The sequence below is a fragment of the Chiloscyllium punctatum genome, chromosome 5, assembly GCF_047496795.1.
Source record: "Chiloscyllium punctatum isolate Juve2018m chromosome 5, sChiPun1.3, whole genome shotgun sequence".
Lineage (NCBI taxonomy): Eukaryota > Metazoa > Chordata > Chondrichthyes > Orectolobiformes > Hemiscylliidae > Chiloscyllium > Chiloscyllium punctatum.
Window position 1 is genome coordinate 14513677 of NC_092743.1, and position 11729 is coordinate 14525405.

Consider the following 11729-nt stretch of genomic DNA (forward strand, 5'->3'; position numbering starts at 1 on the left):
TCGCAGAAAAAGGGACAGCTGGAAAATGTAAAGCCTTCAAAAATGAGATAACAAGAGTCCAGAGACAATATTTCCTGTAAGCGTGAAAGGAAAGGCTGATTAGTGTAGGGAATGCTGGATGACGAGAGAAATTGAGCCTTTGGTTAAGAAAAAGAAGGAAGCATATGTCAGGTATAGAAAGGAGGGATCAAGTGAATCCTTAGAAGAGTGTAAAAGCAGCAGAAGTATACTTTAGAGGGAAATCAGGAGGGCAAAAAGGGAACATGAGATAGCTTTGGCAAATAGGGGTAAGGAGAATCCAAAGTATTTTTGTAAATATATTAGATTTTGGATTACCTACAGTGTGGAAACGCCCTTCAGCCCATCTACTCCACACCAACCCTCCAAAGAGTAACCCACCCAGACCCATTCCCTCTAACTAATGCACCTAACTCTACAGGCAATTTAGCATGACCAATTCACCTAACCTGCACATCTTTGGACAGTGGGAGGAAACCAGAGCACCTTGAGGAAACCTACGCAGGGGAGAATGTGCAAACTCCACACAAGCAGTTGCCCGAGGCTGGAATGGAACCCGGGTCCCTGGCGCTGCTAGACAGCAGTGCTAACCACTGAGCTACCGAGCCACCCCTAAATTCAGGACAAAAGAAAAACTAGGGAGAGAATAGAGCTCCCCAAAGATCAGCAAGGCAGCCTATGTGTGGAGCAATAGGAGATGGGGGGAGAAACTAAACAAGTATTTTGCGTCACTGTTTACTGTGGAAAAAGACATGGAAGATACAGAATGTGGAGAATTAGATGGTGACGTCTTGAAAAATGTCCATGTTACAGAGGTGGTGGTGCTGGATGTCTTGAAATGCATACAAGTGTATAAATCCCCAGGACATGATCAGGTGTGCCCTAGAACTCTGTGGGAAGCTAGGGAAGTGATTACTGGGCCTCTTGCTGATACATTTGTATCATCAATAGTCACAGGTGAGGCAACTGGAAGACGGGAGGGTGGCTAATGCGATACGCTATTTAAGAAAGATGGTAAGGAAAATCCAGGAACTATAGACCGGTGAGCCTGACATCGATGGAGGGCTAGCTGTTGGAGGGAATCCTGAGGGACGGGATTTACATGTATTTGGAAAGGCAAGGACTGATTTGGGATAGTCAACATGGCTTTGTGCGTGGGAAATCATGTCGCCATGAACTTGACTTGAGTTTTTTGAAGAAGCAACAAAGAGAACTGATGAGGGCAGAGCAGTAGATGTGATCTATATGGACTTCAGAAAGGTGTTCAATAAGGTTCCCCATGGGAGACTGGTTAGCAATATTAGATCTCATGGGACACTGAGAACTAGCCATGTGGATACAAAACTTGCTCAAAGGTAGAAGACAGAGGGTGGTGGTGGTGAAGGGTTGCTTTTTAGATTGGAGGCCTGTGACCAGTGGTGTGCCACAAGGATTGGTGCTGGGTCCTCTACTTTTTGTCATTAATATAAATTATTTGGATGTGAACATAGGAGGTATAGTTAATAATTTGCAGATGACACCAAACTTACAGGATAGTGGACAGCAAAGAAAGTTAGCGCAGAGTACAACTTGATTAAATGGATCAATGGGGTAAGGTGTGGCAGATAGAGTTTAATTTAGATAAACGCAAGGTGCTGCATTTTTGGAAAAGCAAATCAGAGCAGGACTTATACACTTAATGGTAAGGTCCTGGGGAGTGTTGCTAAACAATGAGACCTTGGAGTGCTGGCTCATAGTTCTTTGAAAGCAGAGTTGCAGGTTGACGGGATGGTGAAGGCGGCATTTGGTATTGGTCAGACCATTGAGTATTAGAGTTGGGAGGTCATGTTGCAGCTGTACAGGACATCGGTTAGGCCACTTTTGGAATATTGCATACAATTCTGGTCTCCTTCCTATCAGAAGGATCTTGTAAAACTTGAAAGTTGAACGGTTGGAGCATTTGAGCTGGAGGAAAAAGCTGAATAGGCTGGGGTCTTTTTCCTGGAGCATCGGAGGGACCTTTTGGAGGTTTATAAAATTGAGGGGCATGGATTGGATAATAGATAAGATCTTTTTCCTAGGTTGGGGGAGTCCAGAACTAGAGGACATAGGTTGAGGGTGAGACAGGAAAGATATAAAAGGGACCTAAGGGATAACATTTTCACGCAGAGAGTGGTGCGTGTACGGAGTGAGCTGCCAGAGGAAGTGGTAGAGACTGAGACAATTACAGCATTTCAAAAGGTACCTAGATGGGTATATGAATAGGAAGGGTTTAAGAGGGATATGGGCCAAGTGCTGGCAAATGGGACAAAATTAGGTTAGGATACCTGGTCAGCATGGATGAGTTGGACCAAAGGGTCTGTTTCCATGATGTTCATCTTTATGACAATAAATTCGGGATTTTGTTTGTGTTTTTGTATTTACAACACAAGAGTCTATTATCATTAACGTCATTGAAATAAATTTGAAAAAATGAAACCCCAAGTCTTCTGTAAGATGCCTGCACTGAATGAAATCGTTGCACTCAGAATCATCAGGTCATACATCACAGACGAGGCCCTCTGTGTGATATTGTTTTTTAGGTTTTCTTTACGAACTCACTCACCAGCTCACTACATTCATTAATACCAGGTTCCCGTTCGCTCAGTCATAACCCTTTACTAATCCATTATTTACTATAATACAGTTTCATTCATAAAACTGCCATTTTGGTGTATATTTTACTCTCACAAGGTAGAACCAAATTAAAACAGCCCTTTCTGATTAAAACAACCATTTCAATCATTACTGCTTTTTCATACCAATTCTTATCAGCCTTTGCTACAAGCAGTGTTTAGGCTTAGCTACCTCAGAATAGGTGTCAATATCATAAACAATACTGTCCCCATCAAGTTTCCACGAAATATTATAATATTAATCAGCCCTTACCAACCATCACCTGGACCTAAATAGATTACAGAACACCAAAAAGTTTCCCCAATTAGTATGTACCTGTTATATAACTTTTAACTGGGCCATTATCCTTTTAAGAAACTAACTGACAAAACAGCACTTCCAAGAAATTGCACAAATGAATGAAACTCACACCAGCAAATAGTAAACAGCAAATCTCACAATCCAGCTGCAGTAATCAGTCCAGTATCCTTTATTCTTTTAAGTACAGGTACAATTTCTAACTGATTTATAGCATCTCGGCTGAGTATTTTCACTAACACTTACTAACTTAAAGGACAAAAGGACTAACACCTTAATTATGTAAGCAGACCAGACAGACACTCTTAATCCAATCAGAAGTAGCAGCTCGCACTTAGTACAGGTACCTGGCTTAACCTATCTCAGGACAGAAGCCCTTCAAACCTTTGTGTTCTATAGATTAAAAAAATGTTAACACCATAGTAATGGAATTTTAATGTATGTAAGAACAGTATTTCAGGATTCTATTGCAGCCTCAAACTTGTGCTGTGCTACTGAATAAAAGAGACTAATTTCACCACTCACCGATTCAGATTGTTATTTTAACACAATCCCACACCTCCCATCGATTGAATCTACACTGACCTATCTACATTAATCTCACTTTCCAGCACTTGAACCATAGGCTTTAATGTTATGACATTTCAAGTGTTCATTCAAGTTCTTCTTAGAAATCAAGAGGTTTTCCACCTCTGCTATCTTTCCCAGGCAGTACATTCTAGATTACCACCACCGCCCAGGTAAAAAAGCATTTCCTCAAATCCCCTCAAAACCTCACACCCTTCACCTTAAAATGATACACCAACTAAAGAAAACAGCTGCTTCCTGTCAACCCTGTCCATGCCCCTTAATCTTATAAATCTCCGAGGTTCCCCGTAGCCTCTTCTGCTACAAGAAAAATCAACCACAACCAGCCTTTTTTCATACACAGGCATTTTCCTGGTAAATCTCCTCTGTACTCCCTCCAGTGCAATTGCACCCCTCCTGTGGTGCGGAGCCCAGAACTACACATTCCAGTTGAAGCCTAACCAAAGTTCTGCTGAGCTCAAGTATAGCCTCCCTGTCCTTTATACTACAAACCTAGAATGATAAAGTCAAATGTCCCAAGTGCCTTCTTAACTGACCTGTTCTGCTCCCTTCAGTGAACTGTAGGAAAGCACCCTAAATTCCTTTCTGTTTCTCTGAGCTTCCTGGTACTGTGCCCATTTGAGTACTCCTGTCTTGTTACTTCTTCCAAAATGCCAAAGTGGGCCATTATCCACAAAGGCTTTTGCACATTTTAATATAAACACAACAGAACCTCTACTTCAACTCTATCTCCCTGCACTATCACCAGATCTCATTTCAATTTTGCCAAAATTCCATCCACATCCCTCTCCTAGCTCTCCAGAATATTGGATCCTTAGATTCATCATGGTCTGAATAAAGAAGTTCCTCCTGATCTCGGGTCTAAACAGTTAACCATTTAACCCAAGGCTGTGACCCCATTCTCAAATCCCCAAGACAAAAATCACCCCAAGAAGTATTCTATCAAGCCCCTGTATTTTGTATGTCATGAAATGCAGCTAACTAGTAAAGTGAAGATCAAGAAATAAAGGAAGAATTTTCTTCCCATCACCTTACTTTTATGCAAGCTGGGACTCCACGAAAAGCCCTATGTTTCTTAACCAGCAGGGATTTATTTCATTTTTTGGGCCAGTGCCTAAAACTCTCATCTACAAACACAGTAGATTTTTCAATAACTTTCAGAATCCCTCTGACCTTGAATTAGCAAGGACATTTGTTAGACCATTTATCAGTGATAGTGTTTCATTTCTCTGTTCTAATTCTCTCAACTGTTGGTACTATATAAGGAAACAGGAACTTTCTCAACTACCTAAGTTACCACAGGCATCACAGTCAAAAACCATGAAGCTAGAAAAGCACAGGCAGTCACAAAGCATCCAAGGGGCAGGAGAGTCGATGTTTCCAGCATAAGCTCTTCATTAGATATGTTGGGGGTGGAAGGGGGGAGGAGCCAAGAGATAAATTGGAGGGGCTGGGGGGGGGGGGGGGGGAAGAGGTAGCTAAGAATGTAATAGGTGGATGAAGGAGGGGGGACTGATGGTGATAGGTCAGACTGGAGGGTGGAGGGATAGGTGGGAAGTAAGATAAACAGGTAGGACAGTTCAAGAAGGCGGTACTGTTGGAAAGTTAGTTCTGGGATAAGATGGGGGAGGGGAGATAAGGAAACTGGTGAAATTGACACTGATCCTGTGTGATTGGAGGGACCCAAAATGGAAGATGAGGTGTTCTTCCTCCAGTCATCAGGTGGCAAGAATTTGGTGATGGAGGCGGCCCAGGACTTGTGTATCCTTAAAAAGAGGTTTTACCAAGATTTCACTACCTCTGAATCAGGATCTAGGTTCAAGTCTCACCTAGTCCAGAAGTGTGTAACAGCAGAGATTAGAAAATATATTACAGCTCTGAGCAGAATTCCTTCCCAAACTAAAATCTTTAGAAGCCAAAATCATGTACTTTCAAAAGCTGATTGGAGGCAGACGTTCACAGGTAAAGGGACGGCTGGAAAATGGGACGCCTTCAGAAATGAGATAACAAGAATCCAGAGAAAGTATATTCCTGTCAGGGTGAAAGGGAAGGCTGGTAACTATAGAGAATGCTGGATGACTAAAGAAATTGAGGGTTTGGTTAAGAAAAAGGAGGAAGCATTTGTCAGGTACAGACAGGATAGATCGAGTGGATCCTTAAAAGAGTATAAAGAAGGTAGGAGGATACTTAAGAAGGAAATCAGGAGGGCAAAACAGGGACATGAGATAGCTTTGGCAAATAGAATTAAGGAGAATCCAAAGGGGTTTTACAAATATATTAAGAACAAAAGAGTAACTAGGGAGAGAATAGGGCGCCTCAAAGATCAGCAAGGCGGCCTTTGTGTGGAGCCACAGAAAATGGGGGATATACTAAATGAATATTTTGCATCAGTATTTACTGTGGAAAAGGATATGGAAGATATAGACTGTGGGGAAATAGATGGTGACATCTTGCAAAATGTCCAGATTACAAAGGAGGAAGTGCTGGATGTTTTGAAACGGTTAAAGGTGGATAAATCCCCAGGACCTGATCAGGTGTACCTGAGAACTCTGTGGGAAGCTACGGAAGTGATTGCTGGGCCTCTTGCTGAGATATTTGTATCATCGATAGTCACAGGTGAGGTGCCAGAAGACTGGAGGTTGGCAAACGTGGTGCCACTGTTTAAGAAGGGTGGAAAGGACAAGCCAGGGAACTATAGACCGGTGAGCCTGACCTCAGTGGTTGACAGGTGTTGGAGGGAATCCTGAAGGAAAGGATGTACATGTATTTGGAAAGGCAAGGACTGATTTGGGATAGTCAACATGGCTTTGTGCGTGGGAAATAGTGTCTCACAAACTTGATTGAGTTTTTTGAAGTAGTAACAAAGAAGATTGATGAGGGCAGAGCAGTAGATGTGATCTATATGGACTTCAGTAAGGCATTCGACAAGGTTCCCCATGGGAGACTGATTAGCAAGGTTAGATCTCACGGAATACAGGGATACAGAACTGGCTCAAAGGTAGAAGACAGAGGGTGGTGGTGGAAGGTTGTTTATCAGACTGGAGGCCTGTGACCAGTGGAGTGCCACAAGGATCAGTGCTGTGTCTTCTACTTTTTGTCATTTACATAAATGATTTGGATGTGAGCATAAGAGGTACAGTTAGTAAGTTTGCAGATGACACCAAAATTGGAGGTGTAGTGGACAGCGAAAAGGGTTACCTCAGATTACAACAGGATCTGAACCAGATGGGCCAATGGGCTGAGAAGTGGCAGATGGAGTTTAATTCAGATAAATGCGAGGTGCTGCATTTTGGGAAAGCAAATCTTAGCAGGACTTATACACTGAATGGTAAGGTCCAAGGGATTGTTGCTGAACAAAGAGACCTTGGAGTGCAGGTTCATAGCTCCTTGAAAGTGGAGTCGCAGGTAGATAGGATAGTGAAGGCGGCGTTTGGTATGCTTTCCTTTATTGGTCAGAGTATTGAGTACAGGAGTTGGGAGGTCATGTTGCGGCTGTACATGACATTGGTTAGGCCACTGTTGGAATACTGCGTGCAATTCTGGTCTCTTTCCTATCAGAAAGATGTTGTGAAACTTGAAAGGGTTCAGAAAAGATTTACAAGGATGTTGTAAGCTACAGCCAGCTACAGGGAGAGGCTGAACAGACTGGGGCTGTTTTCCCTGGAGCGTCAGAGGCTGAGGGGTGGCCTTATAGAGGTTTACAAAATTATGAGGGGTAAGGAAAGGATAAATAGACAAGGGTTGGGGAGTCCAGAACTAGAGGGCATAGGTTTAGGGTGAGGGGGGAAAGATAATAAAAGAGACCTAAGGGGCAACATTTTCACACAGAGGGTGGTACGTGTACGGAATGAGCTGCCGGAGGAAGTGGTGGAGGCTGGTACAATTGCAACATTTAAGAGGCATTTGGATGGGTATATGAATAGGAAGGATTTGGAGGGATATGGGTCGGGTGCTGGCAGGTGGGACTAGATTGGGTTGGACGGGTTGGACCGAAGGGTCTTTCCATGCTGTACATCTCTATGACTCCCACAACGCCACCTTTCAGCCTGACACAGCTACTCAGAACATATCCTTCAGCCCTGAAACACTAGAGTATATACAGCCCCACGAGCACCACCATGTCACTCAGATGGGTACATGCACATGTATGCCACACAGAGTACGCATCGCAGGAGGTCAGACATACACATTACTCCAACTTGATTGAAAAGCAATGGGAAGAAGCCTGTTGCAACAGAAGGGCACCCCCTCACTCCTCTCCACACAGTCAGGGTGCCCAGTCCCACCTCCCCAAACCCAACTTTGAGGGGAACACTGCAGAGGGGGCCCTTCGACCGCCCAAAACCCTCCCCCCACAGTGAGGGAGACACTGCAGCAGGGGCCCTTCCATCACCCAACCCCCACCCCCCAACATAGGGCCCTTCCACCACCCAAATCCCCCCAAGAGGAGGGCCCTTCCACCACCCAAATCCCCCCAAGAGGAGGGCCCTTCCACCACCCAAATCCCCCCAAGAGAGGGCCCTTCCACCGCCCAAATCCTCCCCCACAGTAGGGGGGACACAGCAGAGGGGGGGGGGGGGGGGGGACACAGCAGAGGGCGGGTCCATCCCTCCCCCACCCCCCTCTCTCACTGTGCAGTGATGTGGTGTGATTGCACGACACTGAATGTTCTGTTGACGGAATAACATCGACCCCTCCCCCAATGCCGCGCGCTACTTTCCCCCTCGGCCCCACGGTCCAGACCTGGACTTTCGGCCCGTCCACCCGATCCTCATCCCCATCGCCGCTGTCGTCCTCCCGCTGCAGTCTCCGTTTCTTCGCGATCCCGACGCTGCTGCAGCTGCTGCTGCCGCCGGGCTGGCTGCCCGACGAGGACCCGCGATCCTCCTCGGCCGAGTGACTCATCCTTCCTCGGGAGAGCTGGGCAAATCAATCGCTCGCTGGCTCCCGGTCACCCAGGCCGCCTCCTTCCTGAACTAAATCAGAGACAACAGCTTCCAACTGCAACTTCACCGCGTTCACGCGACTTCCGATTCGCGAACAACCTCTGACCTCCCCGCGCTCTCCTTCCGGTTCATGCCCATGACAACGGTTACCATGGCGACTGCCTCCTCAATCAAGAGCATCTCCTGCCCGACTGACCTTGATGTGTGCGTTGACTTGTGCAAATCACCCAAGAGTCACAGAGATGTACAGCAGGGAAAGAGATCCTTCGGTCCAACTAGTCTATGCCGAGCAGATGTCCCAGCCCAATCTTAGTCCCATTTGCCAGCACTTGGCCCATATCTCGTTAAACCTTTCCTATTCATATACCAAGTGTGGGATATAGATAAAGCAGTGTAACTTCTGCAACCATAATTGCTTATGCAAGGTAAATGAACTAACACCAGTGTAGAATTGCTTCAGCCAAGAGCTGAGTTAACAAGAATGGAAGCTATGTGAAGAAAATACGTAGTTGCTTTTGCATTAGCTAAAGTGTGAAAACTATGTGAAGGAAATACATAATTGATTTTGCATTAGCTAAAATGTGCATACAAGAATGAAATGTGCCTGCAAACAATGGAAAATGTTACAGACAAACAGATACGATGCAAAAGAACATTGAGTTTTGCCAACTCTGCACATTGCCCTCATGTAGGCACTAAAACGAGCCAAGTTAGAAGGGTCGCCCGGCTTGGAGTGGGGGGAGAAGTAAACAAGACCGGAGCGCAGCTAGGCAGGGGCAGAACACAATAAGGAATATTGATAGGTTTGAAGGCCAATGAGATAAACAGGGAAGTACCGAGAAAGACTCAATTAAACTGTATAAATTGTGGAGTAATTTCTGGATCAGGGTGGCTACTTACTAGTCACCCCTTCTTGCAAGAACATTAAAATAAAATTTGCTATTTCAGAATATGACTTGGACTGAAATTTATTATATTGTGAGCTCTGTTTCTCACACCATCCAAATGCCTTTTAAATGTTGCAATTGTACTAGCCTCCATCACTTCATCTGGCAGCTCATTGCATTCACATCACATACTATGTGAGAAGTTGCACCTTACGTCTCTTTTATATCTTTCCCATCTCACCCTAAACCTATGCCCTCTAGTTCTGGACTCTCCCACCACAGAGAAAGGATTTTTGTCTATTTATCCTGTCACCCCTCAGCCTCCAACACTCCAGGGAAAACAGCCCCAGCCTATTCAGCCACTCCCCATAGCTCAAATCCTCCAACTCTGGCAACATCCCTGTAAATCGTTTTGGAACGCTTTCAAGTTTCACAACAACCTTCGGATAGGAAGGAGATCAGAACTGCACACAATATTCCAAATGTGGCCTCCCCACTCCTATAGTCAATGCTCTGACCGATAAAAGAAAGCATACCAAACATCATCTTCATCATCCTATCTACTTGCGACTCTACTTTCAAGGAGCTATGAACCTACACTCCAAGATCTCTTCATTCAGCAACAGTCCCCAGGATCTTATATTTTGCAATAAATTGGAGCCCATTGTGCAGCCATTTTTTTTTGTTGAGAAAGCCAGCAGCCAACCAATGCATAGCAAGATCCCATCAGCAGCAGGGTTGAGGTCCATCATGGGCCATTAGCCTCCCAGTAAATGCCATGGTACCTGTGCCAATTTCCTAAATGTATTTCACAGTCTTCCGATCCACACCTCCCCAAACCCACTTCTTCTTTTCCCCTTCTAATTAAATATAAACTGGAGAGAACGTCTCTGTGAAATCTTGTCCTGCTTCATTGGAAGCATCATGTTTCATTGCATGCAGCAGCCACAAAGACAAAACAAAAACAGTAAATCAGGTGGGACCTGTACATGAAGGACAGGCTGCACCTGAACTGGAGGTACACAAATGTCCTGGATGGGAGATTTGTTCATGTGGTTCGGGAGGGTTTAAACTAGTTTGGCAAGGGGGTGGGAATCAGAGCTACATATCTGAGAGAGGGGTAATTGTAGATGGTGCAGTGCATCTATCGATGAAACAAGCAGATCGGTTAAAGTGTGCCTGCTTTAACGCAAGGAGTGTCAGAAATGAGTGATGAACTTAAGAGCATAGATGAGTGCTTGGGACTGTGACGTTGTGGCCATAACAGAGAGATGTCGGTTAAAGCATACCAAATACCTTCTTCACAATCCTACCTACCTGTGACTCCACTTTCAAGGAGCTATGAACCTGCACTCCAAGGTCTCTTTGTTCAGCAACACTCCCTAGGACCTTAACATTAAGTATATAAGTTCTGCTCAGATTTCCTTTCTCAAAATGCAGCACCTTGCATTTATTTAACTTAACCTCCATCTACCACCTCTCCGCCCATTGGCCCAACTGATCAAGATCCTGTTGTAATCTGAGGTAACCCTCTTCGCTGTCCACTACACCTCCAATTTTGATGTCATCTGCAAACTTACTAACTATACATCTTATTCACATATTCACTATACATCCACAACCAAATCACTTATATCAATGACGAAAAGTAGTGGACCCAGCACCTATTCTTGTGGCACTCCACTGGTCACAGGCCTCCAGTCTGAAAAACAACCCACCAGCACTACCCTCTGCTACCTTTGAGCCAGTTCTGTATCCAAATGGCTAGTTCTCCCTGTATTCCATGAGACCTAACCTTGCTAACCAGCCTGCATGGGGAACCTTGTCAAACTAAAGTCCATATAGATCATGTTCGCCGCTCTGCCCTCATCAATCCTCTTTATTAATTCTTCAAAACTCAATCAAGTTTGTGAGACACAATTTCCCACACATAAAGTCATATTGACTATCCCTAATCAGTCCTTGCCGTTCCAAATACATGTACGTCCTGTCCCTCAGGATTCCCTCCAACAACTTGCCCACCACCGATGTCAGGCTCACTGGTCTATAGTTTCCTGGCTTGTCCTTACCATCCTTCTTAAACAATGGCTCCATGTTAGCCAAATTCCAGTCTTCTGGCACCTCACCTGTGACTATTGATGGTACAAATATCTCAGCAAGGGGCCCAGCAATCACTTCCCTAGCTTCCCACAGAGTTCTCGGGTACACCCGATCAGGCCCTGGGGATTTACCTACTTCAAGACATCCAGTACTTCCTCCTCTCTAATATGGACATTTTTCAAGATGTCACCATCTATTTCTCTACATTCTATATCTTCCACAGTAAACACTGATGCAA

The 11729-nt window shown here is 44.8% G+C and overlaps 1 protein-coding gene across 1 annotated transcript in view; it reads right to left on the reverse strand.

Annotated features, from left to right (window-relative positions):
- rnmt (RNA (guanine-7-) methyltransferase) overlaps positions 1–8606 on the reverse strand; it is a 47687-nt gene extending 39081 nt beyond the window's left edge. Inside the window, exon 1 of the mRNA XM_072569789.1 lies at positions 8302–8606. Coding sequence (XP_072425890.1) covers positions 8302–8463 — 162 coding nt within the window. The 5' untranslated portion in view covers positions 8464–8606. The remainder of the gene's footprint in view (positions 1–8301) is intronic.
- Between the last annotated feature and the right edge of the window lie 3123 nt (positions 8607–11729).